Here is a 14,970-nt window from a genome sequence, read left to right as displayed (position 1 = left end):
CAGCTAAGTACTAATTTCATTCTCCATGTAACAAACGAGGATGTAATTGAATAGTATATCCAAGTACAGGCATGATGTCTTCAGGAAGATGTGAAGCAGGTGGAGAGAATCGGGGAAGTAAATTCTGCCTGTGGTGGAGGACGTGGGAGAAACCGCTGGGATCCGCCAGCAGGGAGCGGCCACGCACCGAGGGGCATCGTGTAGGGCCGGAGAACGGGGACACTGCTCTAGGGACAGGGGACACTGCTCTAGGGACAGGGGACAGTGCTCTAGGGACAGGGGACACTGCTCTAAGGAGCGGGGACACTGCTCTAGGGACAGGGGACACTGCTTTAGGGACAGGGGACACTGCTCTAGGGACAGGGGACACTGCTCTAGGGAGCGGGGACAGTGCTCTAGGGACAGGGGACACTGCTCTAGGGAGCGGGGACACTGCTTTAGGGACAGGGGACACTGCTCTAGGGACAGGGGACACTGCTCTAGGGACAGGGGACACTGCTCTAGGGAGCGGGGACACTGCTTTAGGGACAGGGGACACTGCTCTAGGGACAGGGGACACTACTCTAGGGACAGGGGACACTGCTCTAGGGACAGGGGACACTGCTTTAGGGACAGGGGACACTGGTCTAGGGACAGGGGACACTGCTTTAGGGACAGGGGACACTGCTCTAAGGAGCAGGGACACTGCTCTAGGGACAGGGGACACTGCTCTAGGGACAGGGGACACTGCTTTAGGGACAGGGGACACTGCTCTAGGGACAGGGGACACTGCTCTAAGGAGCAGGGACACTGCTCTAGGGACAGGGGACACTGCTCTAGGGAACGGGGACAGTGCCCTAGAAGAGAAGTACAGTGACCCAGAGAGGATCATGCGTAGTTTTTACAAAATGATGCAGTTTAAATCATGGTTCATCACATTGCAAATATTGCTGCTTGCAAGAGGCACACAGTTCCAATAGTTCTTCCTGAGGAAAACAGCAGGTCTGCTGCTCTCTCCTTAGACAAGAGGCTTACTGGATCTTGCAGCCAGGAGATTAATTTAGGGAAGAGCATAGTCATATGTCTCTGGGACTGCAGATGTTGCCAGAGTCAGGGTTTGCCATGCCTGTAGGGGTACAGGGGACTTAGTCACAATCTTCTTCAGAAGCACAGAAGCTGAGGATGTATTTTAAAATGATACATTTGAAACTGTTTGAGCAGTCACCACGAATGCTGCTTGGAAGGACAGTGTTGGAGGTGATAGAGCACAAGGAACTTTGTAGGCAGTATTCCTCAGGGAAGGTCACTGATCTTTCTGATATTTAACACGACTATTGCCATTAGAAAGCTTCAGCAGTTCAGCAGAAATCAAACCTCCTGTGGTATCATTGTCACACAAAGTACAATAGTCACTACCACTGAAGGACACATCTGCTATCCCCAAAGATTCTTGAAGCATAAGAAGGTCACCGTTTCCATGTTGTGAATGAGAGGAATAATTCCTTCCAACACTAGGGCTCTCAAGGTTGTCTTTAATTATTTCAGAGATTTTCAGGCCAACGGTATCATCAGCATGGTTTGGTGAAAACAGTAGTCCTGGCCACAATTCTATCTCTTCTGCTCTTATGTACCTGCTGGGGACATACTGCTGGCTTGGACCTGAGGCAAATGCAAAGTTTTCTTCTGCAGTAACCACATCTGTGCTTCCTGTAGGTTTCAATGAGATTTGGGAAATCAGTTCTTGGGTGTTTAAATCAGAAACTCTATCTGCATTCACTTTGTTTGAGTTGCTGGCCTCTTCTCTTTCAAGTTGGCTACAAGCCTCATTTGATCCAACCCAGTCCTATGAAAGCATCAATAAATTTGGGTCATTTTGCATAGTTATTCCAAAATAACTTTTCTTTCTTTATGGCTTTGACACAATTACCCAGATGTTTAGTGCAAATCCAACAGGCAAAGTTAGAATAATAGGGTAAAAAACCTAGCAGCTAATTTCACAAAATTTTACAAGATTTTTTACAAGATGACACCACCAGAATATAATGCAAGCTGCTGGTATTGCTTTGGTTTTGAAAAGGTGCACCTTTTGCATTTAGTCTGAGCTAGGAGCCATTGGTGGAGTTCCACTTCTAAGGAGCAAGAGGCTGGACAGAAGCTCTGGTGGTTAGCTAGTATGTGGAAGCAGGAAAATGAGAAACCATAAACTTTCACGAGGATCACAACCATGCATTAGTAATGCTGCTCAGGAACTAGAATTATTAATCCCAGGAAAAAAAAATCCTCCTGTCATGAATGGAAGGTCATGAGAAATAAATGAAATTTATTTCTTACCTTGAAATTCCCGTTGTGCAAACTATAGAGTGGCTGAAAGAAAGCAGCTGGCGTGGGAATGTTAAAGCAGGTGAGGCTTTTTGCCCTAAAGTAAGAAAACAACACTTAAAAAAAGGGACAGTCTTTCTGTGTTCTGTCTCCATGATACTTGTTAGATGACCCCTCCCACCACTTATGTTAGTAAGATCACACAAGAAGCCCACTCATCATAATTTCTGACTTCTCATGCAATTATTTTTCTGCCACCTGTGCATGCATTTAATGTTTCTAACCTGAAGCACAGTCTCATAAATTTCTTAGGAATATGTCACAAACTTAATATACTGGTCTATTACTCATTATATGCACTGAGCTGTTTAAGCATTGTTTTTGTCAGCTTACTTGATCTAAACCACTGTTTTTGAAAGTGTTTTAAGGAGTTCTAATTTCATTACATTTAAACAGAGAAATTCTGCCAGACATCCTTGCCCCTTTTTTTTGGAGTCTATCCTATAAAAATATTTTATCATGTGGACATCATGTATTCTGTTTCTCTAAGAATGCTGTGCATATGGAGCATAATAATGTATGTCAAGCCAAAAATTAAAGAGCTAGGAGATTTACCTATGCTCTGCCAACATAAAAAAATTGCAGAGGGTTGTTGAACCAAGGTTCTAAAACCACTTTTTTCTCTGTACAACTTGGTCTCAAATGAATCAGAATCAGTTCAGTTTGCCTATATTGGTATTTTACCTACTGACTCCTGCCAGGAACATCACATGTAGCTTAGCATTGGCATCAGTTTAACCACATTTATGGGTTGCTGTGTACTTGCACTTTTATCTACATGAAACTTCAAATATTTCCATGGGCTTAAATTTCTTGAATTCCAAGATACCATCATCCTTGGGCTTTAGCCAAATATAGGAGTCCCAAAGGTACTTTGGTCTCTATAAGGGCTGTATAGTCCTTAATTAAATATAGGTCATTAACTATCATCAGCCAAGGAAGATCGCTCATTCCAAGATTGTCAAAAGACCTTTTGGAAATGACTGAGCCTGTGCAGCAGAAACAGGAAGGAAAAGGGATATAATGACTCTTGATTTACCCTTTTCAGGCCATAAAGATCAAGGGGAACTAAATGAAAATCACATACCTTGAGGAAAGCTTACAGGTCCAGAACAAATAGAGCAGAGTGCCAAAACTCAGAGAAATGAATAAGTACTGCATAGTTTTGGTATTTAGAATCTTTTCAGAGACTTTTGGGACATCTAGGAAAAGAATCAGCAAAAAAATTTTTAATAAGAAGTCTGGAAGTCAAGACAGAACCCCAAATAACCAAGCACTGCAAATGACACTGGCAGCTAGAGGCCTTAAGGAAAACAATTTGGCTATGAATACTTGAAGAAAGCTAATTCTGATTTGAAAAGCTTCATTTTATCATGTATCTTCTTTTTTTTTTTTTGAACATGGACATGAAAAGAAATGAAATAAGATGAAAACCACATTTTTTGTACCTGTTCTTTGAAACACTGTTGTCTGGCTCCACTCACTCCACTGACTGTGGTATGAATTCTCATTTTCAGAAACTTTGCAGCGAACTCTTGCAGTGTAAGCAATGCCACTGCGGAGCTCTGTGGCTTCAATTTCTACCTGTGGCAGCGAACCGGGTAGTGTCTTGTTCAATGCAACCTGCAAAGTATTACAAGGCATTGCTGTTAATGAGACTGGGAAAAAGGATGGTCTTTTAAATACTATTTTGTTGTTGTTGTTTTCTCCCTTTTCTTTTCCAGATTTTCTTTTCTTAGATGCAAGAAGAGGGCCTGAATGGTCATGGATGCAGGGTTTATGAGAAGAAGAGTTATTTAACTTCAATATTGATGTTTTATGTAAAATCTCTTAGTCTTAACATGGGAAACCAGAAAGGCCAGCATAAGTCAGCTGGTGGAGAGCCCTGAGCTGAGTGGCAAGGGCATTGTACCCAAAGAACAAGGCAGGATTACTGTATGCTTCATCCAGTTACCTCCCAGGACATGCTGAGCTCCTTATACTGCAACTCATATTGGAGAATTTCAGCGAGGTACCAAGGCACATTCCATACACTCCACCATATCTGGCACTTGCTGGAAGTGGCATTGCTCTGGATATTCAAAGGTGGATCAAGTTTTACTGCAAATAGAGGAGGCGGGATTTTTTCATGGTGTTTGAGACGCCACAGAAGAAAATACATTATATTAGGGTGACTGAAGTAATGGAAAATAAAGCTGAGTCTAAAGAGGGATACTAACACTAGTAGTAGACCAAGTTAGCTTACAGCATCAGAACAGCTACGGATCTGAGATAAATTAATGATAACTCTAGTAGTCCCTAGGGTCATTCTTGAAAGCAAAGAACCACTCTGGGTATCACATTCTGCCCCTACAACATACCACTAATATGGACAAGTTTTGAGCATTTCTCTCTAGTGCCAGGCCATGGGACATAAATCCATGACTCTGCATTACATAATTTCTTAGAGAAAAATAAAACAATAAAACAAACAAATAATTGAAGCAATCCAATTGCAAATTACCCAGGGCACAAGAAAACATGATGCAGATGAGAAGTATTGTTGAATGGTGCTCCAGAGCCATTCTCTCCAGAGACTTCCCTCTGAAGTCCGGGAAAAGTCAGGATGGAGAGACAGCAACTGCATCCTTACTGGTGCAGTTCACACAGAGAACTCTCTGGGGATGGGCAGTCTTGATTGTTTTCATTATTTTCCCTTGTTATCTTTAAGACATCTTTTGTTAGGCAGCATATCAGACCTATCCTGAAATTTCTGGGCAGAGCCTCAGCTCACAGCTGTCCTGGTTCATACTTACTGTGCTTGCGGGGATTGTACTCTGGAAAGGTCGTGTATGTGTGATTATGTCCAAAGAAGTTTCCTTGGAGGGAGACTCTGTAACCATCTGTTTCCAAGATCTGGTTGGCTAAATGGATTGTGCAGTGGTACTGATTCTGCATACTCTCTGTGGCAGTCATTTTGCAGCTGGCGTTGTGGCCCTTTGACCAGAGGCTAGAAGAATAAGAAGGCTGAAAGGTTTTTTTTTAGTCATACAATTAAGTGTTTTTCAGTTTATGGATGTGTGGCAACTTAGCACAGCACCACACTCTGGAAGACCATGAACCTCTTTAGTGCAGACAGCACTAGCAAGCAAACCAGCAATCCAAAGGCTGGATGGATGGCAGGGCTGGATAGGGAAGAAGAAGACACCTTTGTAACCTTACTCCTGAGAGCACCAGATCTCACAGGAGTTGCACATACTGTCCAGTAGCTGTTCCCTGCTCCCTCGGAAAGTGAGAAAGCTGCTGTCACTGCAGGAAAGCAGATGGGTAGGGGGAAGGAGTGGATGGACAGTTGGTTACAAGTGCATAACACAGAGGTAACAATAAACTGTACATTTAGTCCTCTTTCACTACAAACAAACCAGTACTGACACATTGGAAGTTGGTTTGTCTTTTCGTGGTCTAGCCATTTATTCGCAATTTTTTCACATTGCATGTGATCCCACAGAAAATTGAGATATCACAGTTTATCAGCTTGCCTATCTTTCCATATATTTAAAATCCAGTATTAATAAGAGTTAGGCTATTTTTTACTTAACTGTAGCAGAACATGAGGCATCTAATGTGGTTTAGGGTGGCTTACCCTCCTGTAATAGTTACTGATGGTCAAGACGATGTTTCTACATAACCTAAACACATTCATCTCAAGTTATCCTATCAGTTAGCAAACTATTCACCCAATTTCTTCTATTAGAGAAAAAATTGTTTGGATAATATTCTAAGTCTCTTATTAAAGCTTTTAACTGGACTTGTATTTATATATTTACTAATATAGTTTAAACCATTAGGTGTTAATTTCTAGGCAAAAAGGAAAGAAATTATTAGAAGTTGATTAGACGGCTTTATGCAGGATGGGGTCTGGAAGTTCCCAGGTCATGGGGACCAGAGGCTGGGAAGGGAAGGTTCCCTGTGCTGAGATGCCTGCCAGAGGGGTTTACTGAACAGATGGAGAGCCCACAGCTGACAGGAGATCATGCAGCCATGTGCGCTTGACCTTTGCTGCAGCTCCTGAGGCTGTGGGATCACAACAGAGAGCAGCTTCTGATGTCTGGGGTGATGAGATGGCAGAGTGAGTTGTGCACAGGTCTCCTGCTGTGGAGGGAGCAAAGCCCATCTCCACTTCTAGAGCTCCATCTCTACTTCTCAGTGCTGTCCTGTCCATGCCAGGGCTGGGGCTGCCACAGACAGTTCTTGGTGTGGAGCTCTTACTTGGTGAAATGCAGCTGGAAAGGTCCGTCACCCACTGGCTTCTCCGTTACCCACATGCAGCTCACAGTAGTCACGTAGTTATTCAGGCAGCTCAGGCTGCCAGAGAGCTCTGCAGAGGAAGGAGACCAGAACTGGATTCATGTGTCACTGGATGATGCCTTGCTCAGTACACCAAATAAATGCACTACTTGCTAGTACTTTGCTGACACTGCATCTGATCTTCCTCATCATGTTCTTACTCTGCTGTTACACACTTCACTGCAGGAGATGAGTGCAAGATCTTACAGGAGGGATCTTGGGCAGTGGCTACACTTTTTCTGGTGCCCAGCTTGTCCAGTACGTGCTCAGTCCCGTAGGCCTGGCGTTATCAGCCAGCTGTACTGGTTCCTGGGAACTGGGAAAGGCCAGTCACAAGATCTTGGGTTGCATACTGAAGGATCTGTGAATGAAAAACGAGCACAGGCATGTACCTGTCTTTGTACAGTGGACCTAGTCCAGATCTCTTACCTCTTCCTCTTCCTCCACCAAAGATCAGCACAGCAGCAATGCAGAGCTGGAGGCCCAACTGCCACACAACTCCTCCCATTCCAGATAGTATCTAGAACAGAATAATCGTTAAGAGCAGTTTTGTCGGTATTTTTACCAGTGGGTTGAAGCGTTAACTGCATGCTTCTGACAGCCTGACAAAAGCTGATCCTGAATCTGTCACAGAAGGCACCAACTCACCTATATAATTTCTTCTATAGGAACTGTTCTTCTCGTGGCAGTAAACAGTACTTTGCACTAAAGCACCAGCTGCCTGAAAGGAAATCTACAGTTCCTGCCATTTTATGAAGGGTGGAGAAGATGTGGGTGTTCTTTCTTTCTTCCTGCATTTTTGTCATCTGGTTTATGACAATTTAAGAGAGCAGAGAGCCACAGTGAGTTGGAACCAATGTTCATGTTTCCTCAAGTCCTGTTTCTGACCATAGTCAACACCAGATGCTTAGAGAGAATCGTAGCAATAGAGCACAGATGTTCATCTCTGAGCATTTTCAGATTCCAGATATTTGCAGCTCAGGGGCCTCCTGGAGCAATGTTATTTCTGCATGTTTAGATAACAGACACAGAGAATAACTGATATGATCCTGATCAAAGCACTCATTGGGAGATACAGAATACTTAGGGCCATGTTATTAACCCAACTCACTGAAGGTTTTGTAAGGATGTTTGAAGTGTATCTTCTGCAGTATTGGACAATACATGTCTACAAGGTCGTACTGGGTTCATTCTCTTTCTTTTTAACCAAAAATTCCATTCTCTGAATTGTCTCCTGATGAAGTTTTAATTTAAAATTATGCTTTTTCACTAAAAGTTTCTGATTTGGTGATTTTATAGCAACACTTAATATGAAGAATATGGGCCTGATCCATTCAGCAATATGTGGTGTTTTAAAAAGATGTTTCCAGTTTGCATTATTTGCTGGAAAGCAAATGAGCCCAGCACCTCTGCAAAGAGAGTGCTACTCCAAAGAGCCTAAAACCCAGAAAACATGGAGTGAGTTCGTAGACAGAGACCACTAATCAGTATAAACAAAAAACAGTTTCTTGAAAAATTAAAAAATATTGAAATAACAATTTTTGCACTACTTGACTAGCACAGACACTGAATTGAGCTTTACAGCTGGGGTAACAAGAGGGTGGAATGTTCTGTCTCAAAAGAGCTTGGGTTAGTTATTGTTAGAAAAAAAAAGAAAAAATAGAAAGATACCAAACAAAACTTGACAGAGATTATGATCGCTCTTTCAGAAAAAGCTGGGGAAAAGGGAAAGAGTGCCAGGATAGAAGAAACAATAAGTACAGCATTAGCACAGGACCAAGTGAATATAGCCTGACTATAGAATAAGATTGTGATTTCTAACCAACAAAAGGTCTGAAGCAGTCTTAAATAGAAGTGAGAGAGAAAAAATCTGTGCTTAGCAAGGACTGTGATACAGTAATCATTAGGATTGTTTCACTGAAGAGATTAAGCGATCTGATCCATGACCAAAAATATCCTTCCAGTCATGAATTTCACAGAGCTAGACAGCAGCATCTATGTATAACTTCTTGCATGTGATTATGCCTGCCTATAGCATTCCTTGTCTGAATGAAATTCTAAAATAATTAAATGTTTCAGAAACTGATCAAGAGAAAAGGAGTGTTTCTGGCTTTTACTTCACCACCTCTTCAACTATGGGTTTTTCATAAATATCCTGTTTTGCTGCAGACTTTCTTCAGGGTGGGGGTTGTCGAAAGGAAGTGTCACCACTAGCTGATTTTAGATGAGGGAGGCTGGGACACATGAAGTCTCTCCTGCTTATCATTCTAATCGAGTTTGCTTATGGTCCCTATGATAAATACAGTAATACTGACTAAATATGAAATAGAGAGGGCTGCATTAAGTAGAATTATACATGTGCTTACAAGTGTTGCTGGAGATTCTGGTCTCCTCCGGGCTGAGCCCCTCTGGGGTACTCCCTCCGGGGGAGTCTCCCTTATCTCAGTTCTGTTTCAGGAAGGATTCTCCAAAGGCTCGTTTGCTTCTTGTTTCTTGTGTTTATTAATATATATATCAAAAGACTTGGCAGGTCTTCCCCAGACTTTCTGCTCAAGTTCAACCCACGATCGCCTGGCTCAAGTTGGCTTGAAAAACACAAAATGGCCCTGAACTGCGCAGCCTTTTTATCTTTATACTTATTCTCACCCAATTAACTATACACACATAAATTATTTTTCTTAGTTACCCAATGACCCAACACCTGTGTGCTGCATTGTGACATTTTCTATCCAATCACCTACTACTACCCAAAAACCTCGAGAAGAAGAAGAAGGAAAAGAGACAACACCCTAAACCCTCCATCTTGTCTTCTGTTCTCTAAACTAGCTTATACTCTAAACTTTAACTTTTTTACCTAGTGACTTAAGAAAACTCTCTAATCTACACACTTACACTTTTAGTTTTTCTATTTAACAGTTGTTTACATGGTGTTATATGAAATTCAGTGTTTTCTTGGATGTCAGAGCTAGGCATCAGAGACAAGGGCACACTCTGTGCCTCAGACTCTAACAAGAACTTGTTCAGGCACACAAACAAATAAGCAGCCTTTAGGTTAAGATAAGTAAATCAGGACAGAATGTTTCCAGGTAATTGCTACTAATTTAATAAACTCTCCCCACTCCCATGCCAGAAGTTCTTTGTTCAGCTCTGCAATGTTTGAAATGTATTAGACATTTCTGGCTCTCTAGCTCACCTGGAAACAAATGTAGCATGTCTAAATACAAATTTTCGTGTTAGAAGCCATAAATGTTAGTCCTAAGTAGATCACAGAACAGTGAATTCTGAATGACTTATCATAAAAGAATTTCAGGAAGTAGCACACAACTTGCTGAATGAGATTCTGCATCACATTAATGCAATTAGAGGAGCTAACAGACAGACTGGATACATATCAATTAAGAGAAAAGTTACTGCAGCTACATGTAGCATTTGTATCGTCATTAATTAATTTATTCTGTTGGAATCAACACTTTAAACAAAAAATTGCTGTCAATATTAAAATGCTTCTGGAAAGGGCTAGGTGAATGATTTAGCCTGGGATAACTTTACTCAGAAATCAACAATTACAGACCAAGCGAATCTCTTTAACTTAGCCAAAGGAAAGGCTAAGTAGTAATTTCACACCAACCATGAGTATCTTACATGAGAAGATTATTTTAGGTAGGAGAAAAGTATTTTCTTTTCTTTTTTTCCTTTTTTAAATCTATGAGAGAAAGATGGAAAGAGTCCAGTGGTTGGACACTGAAAGTAGACACAATTAGACAGAAACAAAGTGAAGAATTTTTACAAAGGGGAACTATCTTTACTGCTGAAACATCTTCCCTAAACATATGCAAGACTTGCAGTCTTCCTATTAGCTCAGATGGAAGCCCAGTAGTAGCAGTGCAGGTGCAATTACAGCAGCTGCCTGCAGTGGAAGACAAATCAACTTCTTAGTCGGATGCCTTGGGGACCAGACTGCTTGCTGCCTTCTTGTGCTCTAATGTCCAGTTTTTGCGACACTGCAGATTTGTGGGTGAAGGCAGAAAAGCCATATGAGAACTAGTGTTAAGAAGGGAGAACCAGCTTTACTCTGCAGGAAAGAAGTACAAAATATCTGAGATGATGCCCTGAAATGATACACCAGACACGCTGCCAGCAGTCTATCAGCACCAGGAGGTGGTAGTGACCTTGATTTCCAAAGTGGTCTCAAGCTGTTGCAATGGTGTTTCCATCCTTTCTGTATGTTTCCAGGGCAGAATTTTGCCTATTATCTGCTCAAAGAAATGAGGCCTTGCAGCTGTGTCTTTCCCCTCCCCTCCCGGGGTTCCTGCCTCTACTTCCCAAAAGCAATTTTAAGTAATTTTAACCAGAATTTGTACATTTGTACAAACAACAAAGATTTTCCAAGTGCTCTCAAAGACAGATGACTATTATTGCTAAATCTGTCACCAGAAATTCATATTCTGGGATTCACCCCCAGATTTGGGATCCAGTTGAACACACAATAGAAAGATGACATTTTCTCATAAGAATTTGTAAGGTAAAATAAACTATTTGATAGATACCACAGAGAGAGGAAATAGTACAAGCAGTTGACAGCACAGTCTCACCATGTGGGTAGCCTAGATATCATCTAGGTTTTAGAAACTCTGTAAAGCAGAGCTTTATAGGGAGAGTTGAAGAATGAGGTTGATGTAGCCCAAGAGAATTGTAAGCAGCACCTTCAATGTGTAAGCAGTAGCATGGAGGATGATTAGGAGAAGTAGGTTAAATGATCTAGAGGGAGGTGGAAGCTGACATCATAGAGTTAACTTCTAATGGGGAAGTGAGAGATGACACGAGGGCAAGAAGAGGCTGTCAGTGACGTTAAAAGTGGGGACAAGTAACATGCTTGATGAGACAGAGATACAAGTAAATGTAACGGGCTCAAAGGGATGGACACAAAATAGGATTTTTGCATCTCTGACTGCTGGATGACTACAAGTAAGATCAGTTTTACAAAAGTCTGATAAAACATGAAGTATCATATAAGAAAGAGCATGAGCAAGGATTTCACATGAAGATATGTGCGTAAGATTCTCCAATATGCTTGGGTATCCTTTGATATATATGATACTATATGCCAGCCCACAGCAGTCAGCCAGGAGTTCTAGATTTTATTCCACTTCTGTCATCAACTGTTTTATAAGGTATGTTGCTTAATCAACAGAATTTTTTCTTGTAGCTCATTCACATGGCTTTGTATGCCCACCTAAATCTTAAAAGAAGTCAAAAGCTTCAGGCTCTGATTTGGCAGAGGCTCTGGACTCTTTCAAAATGTGTTTTTCTTGTTCTCACGCCCAGAGCAAGATTCTGATGTTGACAAGGTCTAGCAATGCATGTTTGCAGCCCAGAAAGCCCATTGTAGCCCGGACTGCATCAAAAACAGCATGACCAGAAGGTTAAGGGGAGGGATTCTACCTCTCTACTCTGCTCTTGTGAGACCCCCACTTGCAGGACTGTGTCCAGTGATGGGGGTCCTCAGCATAAAGACATGGAGTTGCTAAAGCAAGTCTGGAGGAAGCCACAAAGATGATGAGAGAACTGGAGCCTCTCTTCTGTGGAGACAGGATGAGAGACCTGGACTTGCTCAGCTTGAAGAAGAGAAGGCTCCGGGGAGAACTTAGTGCCCCTTCCAGTACATAAAAGAGCTATAAGAAATATGGGGCAAGGGGGGAATGACTTCCAGCAAGCAGAGGCCAGGGTTACATGGGGTATTGGGCAGAAATTTTCCCTGTGAGGGCAGACACACCGAGAGAGGTTGTTCAGAAAAGACATCCCTACCCCATCCCTGGAGGTGTTCCAGGTCAGGTTGGATCGGGCTTGGAGCAACCTCCTTTTAGTGGAAGGCATTACTGCCCATGGCAGAGGGTTTGAAGATTCCTTCCAACTGAAGCCATTCCAGGATTCTATGACAGAATGAGTGGTGCACAGTGGGAACAGACACAGCAGATCTGGACCCTTGAATGCAACCCAGTTGTCATTCCTTACATCTTAGCAACCATTCATAAATGACGTGCTCTGCCTTTGCCACAATCCCCTCCTTTGCTTACATCTCTTCCAGGGGCAGCACCAACAGGCACCAAAGAAAGGTAGGACACTGACTAGCACCGACAAAGTAAAGCAGTGACAGGCAATAGCATGTCTGTACCAACAGGTACACCCCTTCATCCAAAGTGCAGAATCTCCTGAGCAATCTGTTATGTTAGTATGTGCAGTTGGATATCATCCCTGCCTATAAGAAGAGATTTTTGTAGGTCCTTTAAGAAAAATGATTGATACCTTCTGAATACCTAGGTCTCTAAGCACACATTTGACAGAAGCACATCAAATGTGCAGAGCAGGCTCACATGAGACTTATCCTGGGGAATAAGGAAAAAGTAGTTGGATTTTCTTATCTGCATTAATTAGAGATTATTTGAGAGAACCCCATATAACCAGCCTTTTTCTCTCTTCATCTTTGGTGAGCCATTTTCACAACAATTTGATGCCCACAAACAGCCATGTACTTTTAGATGTGATATACTTGGAACCCAGAAAAAAAGCTAATACAAGGATGACTGCAATAAAACAATATTCACATATTTATATGCACATATATATATACACACACATACATTAAAAAAGTATGCTTATGTCTGCAAAGTCCCAGACACTGAGGACTATTTTAGCTGGATTCCTTTATATTCATCTGTAGTTAGAGAGAAGTACCTTGTTCAAGATGGTCCTTCTTTCAAGCGTAATCCATTTAGAATTAACGCAATAGCGGTGTTTTGTGCTCAGCAAACTATCAGGAAAAAAGTGCAAAGACACTTCTGATCTTCAGGTTCCTAGTTCAAGAAACAATATAGAATTCCACATTAAGATAAAGAAAATATTTTTCAATATTTTAGCTCAGGAGATGTCCCCTGACATTACATGCTTGAATGTGTAGAACAGAAATATGTTAAACTGTCTTACCAGCTCAAAAGAGATGTCTCTTTTCACACTCCTACTGTCCCTTGATAGTTTAAGCTGTGTGGTTTGATGATCAGGCAGTAACAGCAGTGGCATAATAAAGCAGACCTTACTGTGCCTGATTTTAAAGATAATCTGAAGAACCAATGAAAAACTACTCTGATTATCAGATTGAGTTAAAGTAGCTATATATGTAATTTCTCATTAGTCATGGAGAAACAGGAATTTCTGCTAAAGGGTTAACATTTAAAAGGCCAAGTAATTTGCTGAATAGAAAAGTATCCGCTTGCAACTTTTATATAAATAGGTCAACGAAAAAGCTTTCTAAGTGACCCAAAGCCATTTTCTAGCCCTGTGTGGATGTGGGGCTAAACTGCTTCCACCCAGGACCTGTGCTCTACTGTGCTCAGACCCCTGCAGCACCCCCAAGCTGCCCTGTCCTGGGCACTGTGCTCACAGGGCAGCTCTGGAAGCAAAGCAAACAAGCATTACAGTGCTTCCTAGCCCTGATCCTAGAGTGTAGAAGTAATCTTCCCTTGCCCAGCAGCAATGATGCAATGGCAGTGTTATAGCCAGGATCCATCAAGTCAGTCCTGTACATGGGTCTAGTGCCAGAGAACAGAGAGAGAAGCAAAGAACAGACTGAGTAATAGTCTGTCAGTATCAGCTTCTAGGGCCAAGAGACAGGGACACAGGGGCCTTGCAGAAATGGAGATGACATTTCCAAATGGGTACATCAGAATGGATTGTGGTGTTTCTCCCAGTACCTGCGTTTTGACCCTATCATTCCTGGGGGGAAAAAAAATCCAAATGTGAACAGCTAGATCAGGGACATTTGCAGTTTGCTCCCAAGAGGCACTGAACCCCCACCCCCCCACCTCAAACCCCACCACATCCACAGCGACAGCTCACTGACCAAAAACTTAATTGTTAAATTTTGCTTCAAAGGGAACAACTTCCCTTAATTAAATGCCCTTGTGTCATACACTTGTTCATGAGGTCTGGCTCCTAGGGTGAACCAAGGTAACTTCCAGCCCAGCATAACACCAAACCACCACCTTCTATCATATGTACAGCCAGATAGTGTTCCAATAACAGAAACAGTTCCTTCAGCAGCTCTGGGTCCATCAATACAAACAGGAACAGCGAGCACACAGAACTGAGAAATCAAGGGCCCCAGAAAACCAAGTGAGTTTCTTCCTGAAGCAACCTGGGGTCAGTTATCACAGTGGAGTTTCTGAAGTGAAAAAAGCTGTGAGATGAAGCTGCAGAAGACTGTGAGAGAGAAACATGAGAAATGTTTCTGTC

General features: G+C 42.2%; 1 protein-coding gene across 1 annotated transcript; it reads right to left on the bottom strand.

Moving 5' to 3' along the window:
- Nucleotides 1-692: 692 nt before the first annotated feature.
- Nucleotides 693-7,573, bottom strand: LOC131584764 (interleukin-9 receptor-like). Its single transcript, XM_058850207.1, has 9 exons — nucleotides 7,333-7,573; nucleotides 7,114-7,204; nucleotides 6,607-6,715; nucleotides 5,154-5,347; nucleotides 4,313-4,458; nucleotides 3,807-3,981; nucleotides 3,446-3,560; nucleotides 2,311-2,395; nucleotides 693-1,822 (listed from the first exon to the last, which is right to left on the bottom strand). The coding sequence occupies exons 2-9, from the start codon at nucleotides 7,190-7,192 to the stop codon at nucleotides 1,283-1,285; spliced, it is 1,443 nt and encodes a 480-aa protein (XP_058706190.1). The 5' UTR covers nucleotides 7,193-7,204; nucleotides 7,333-7,573; the 3' UTR covers nucleotides 693-1,282.
- Nucleotides 7,574-14,970: the final 7,397 nt, after the last annotated feature.

Source organism: Poecile atricapillus, chromosome 14 (assembly GCF_030490865.1).
Source record: "Poecile atricapillus isolate bPoeAtr1 chromosome 14, bPoeAtr1.hap1, whole genome shotgun sequence".
In the NCBI taxonomy this organism is placed as follows: domain Eukaryota; kingdom Metazoa; phylum Chordata; class Aves; order Passeriformes; family Paridae; genus Poecile; species Poecile atricapillus.
This window is presented reverse-complemented; position numbering and strand designations above follow the sequence as displayed.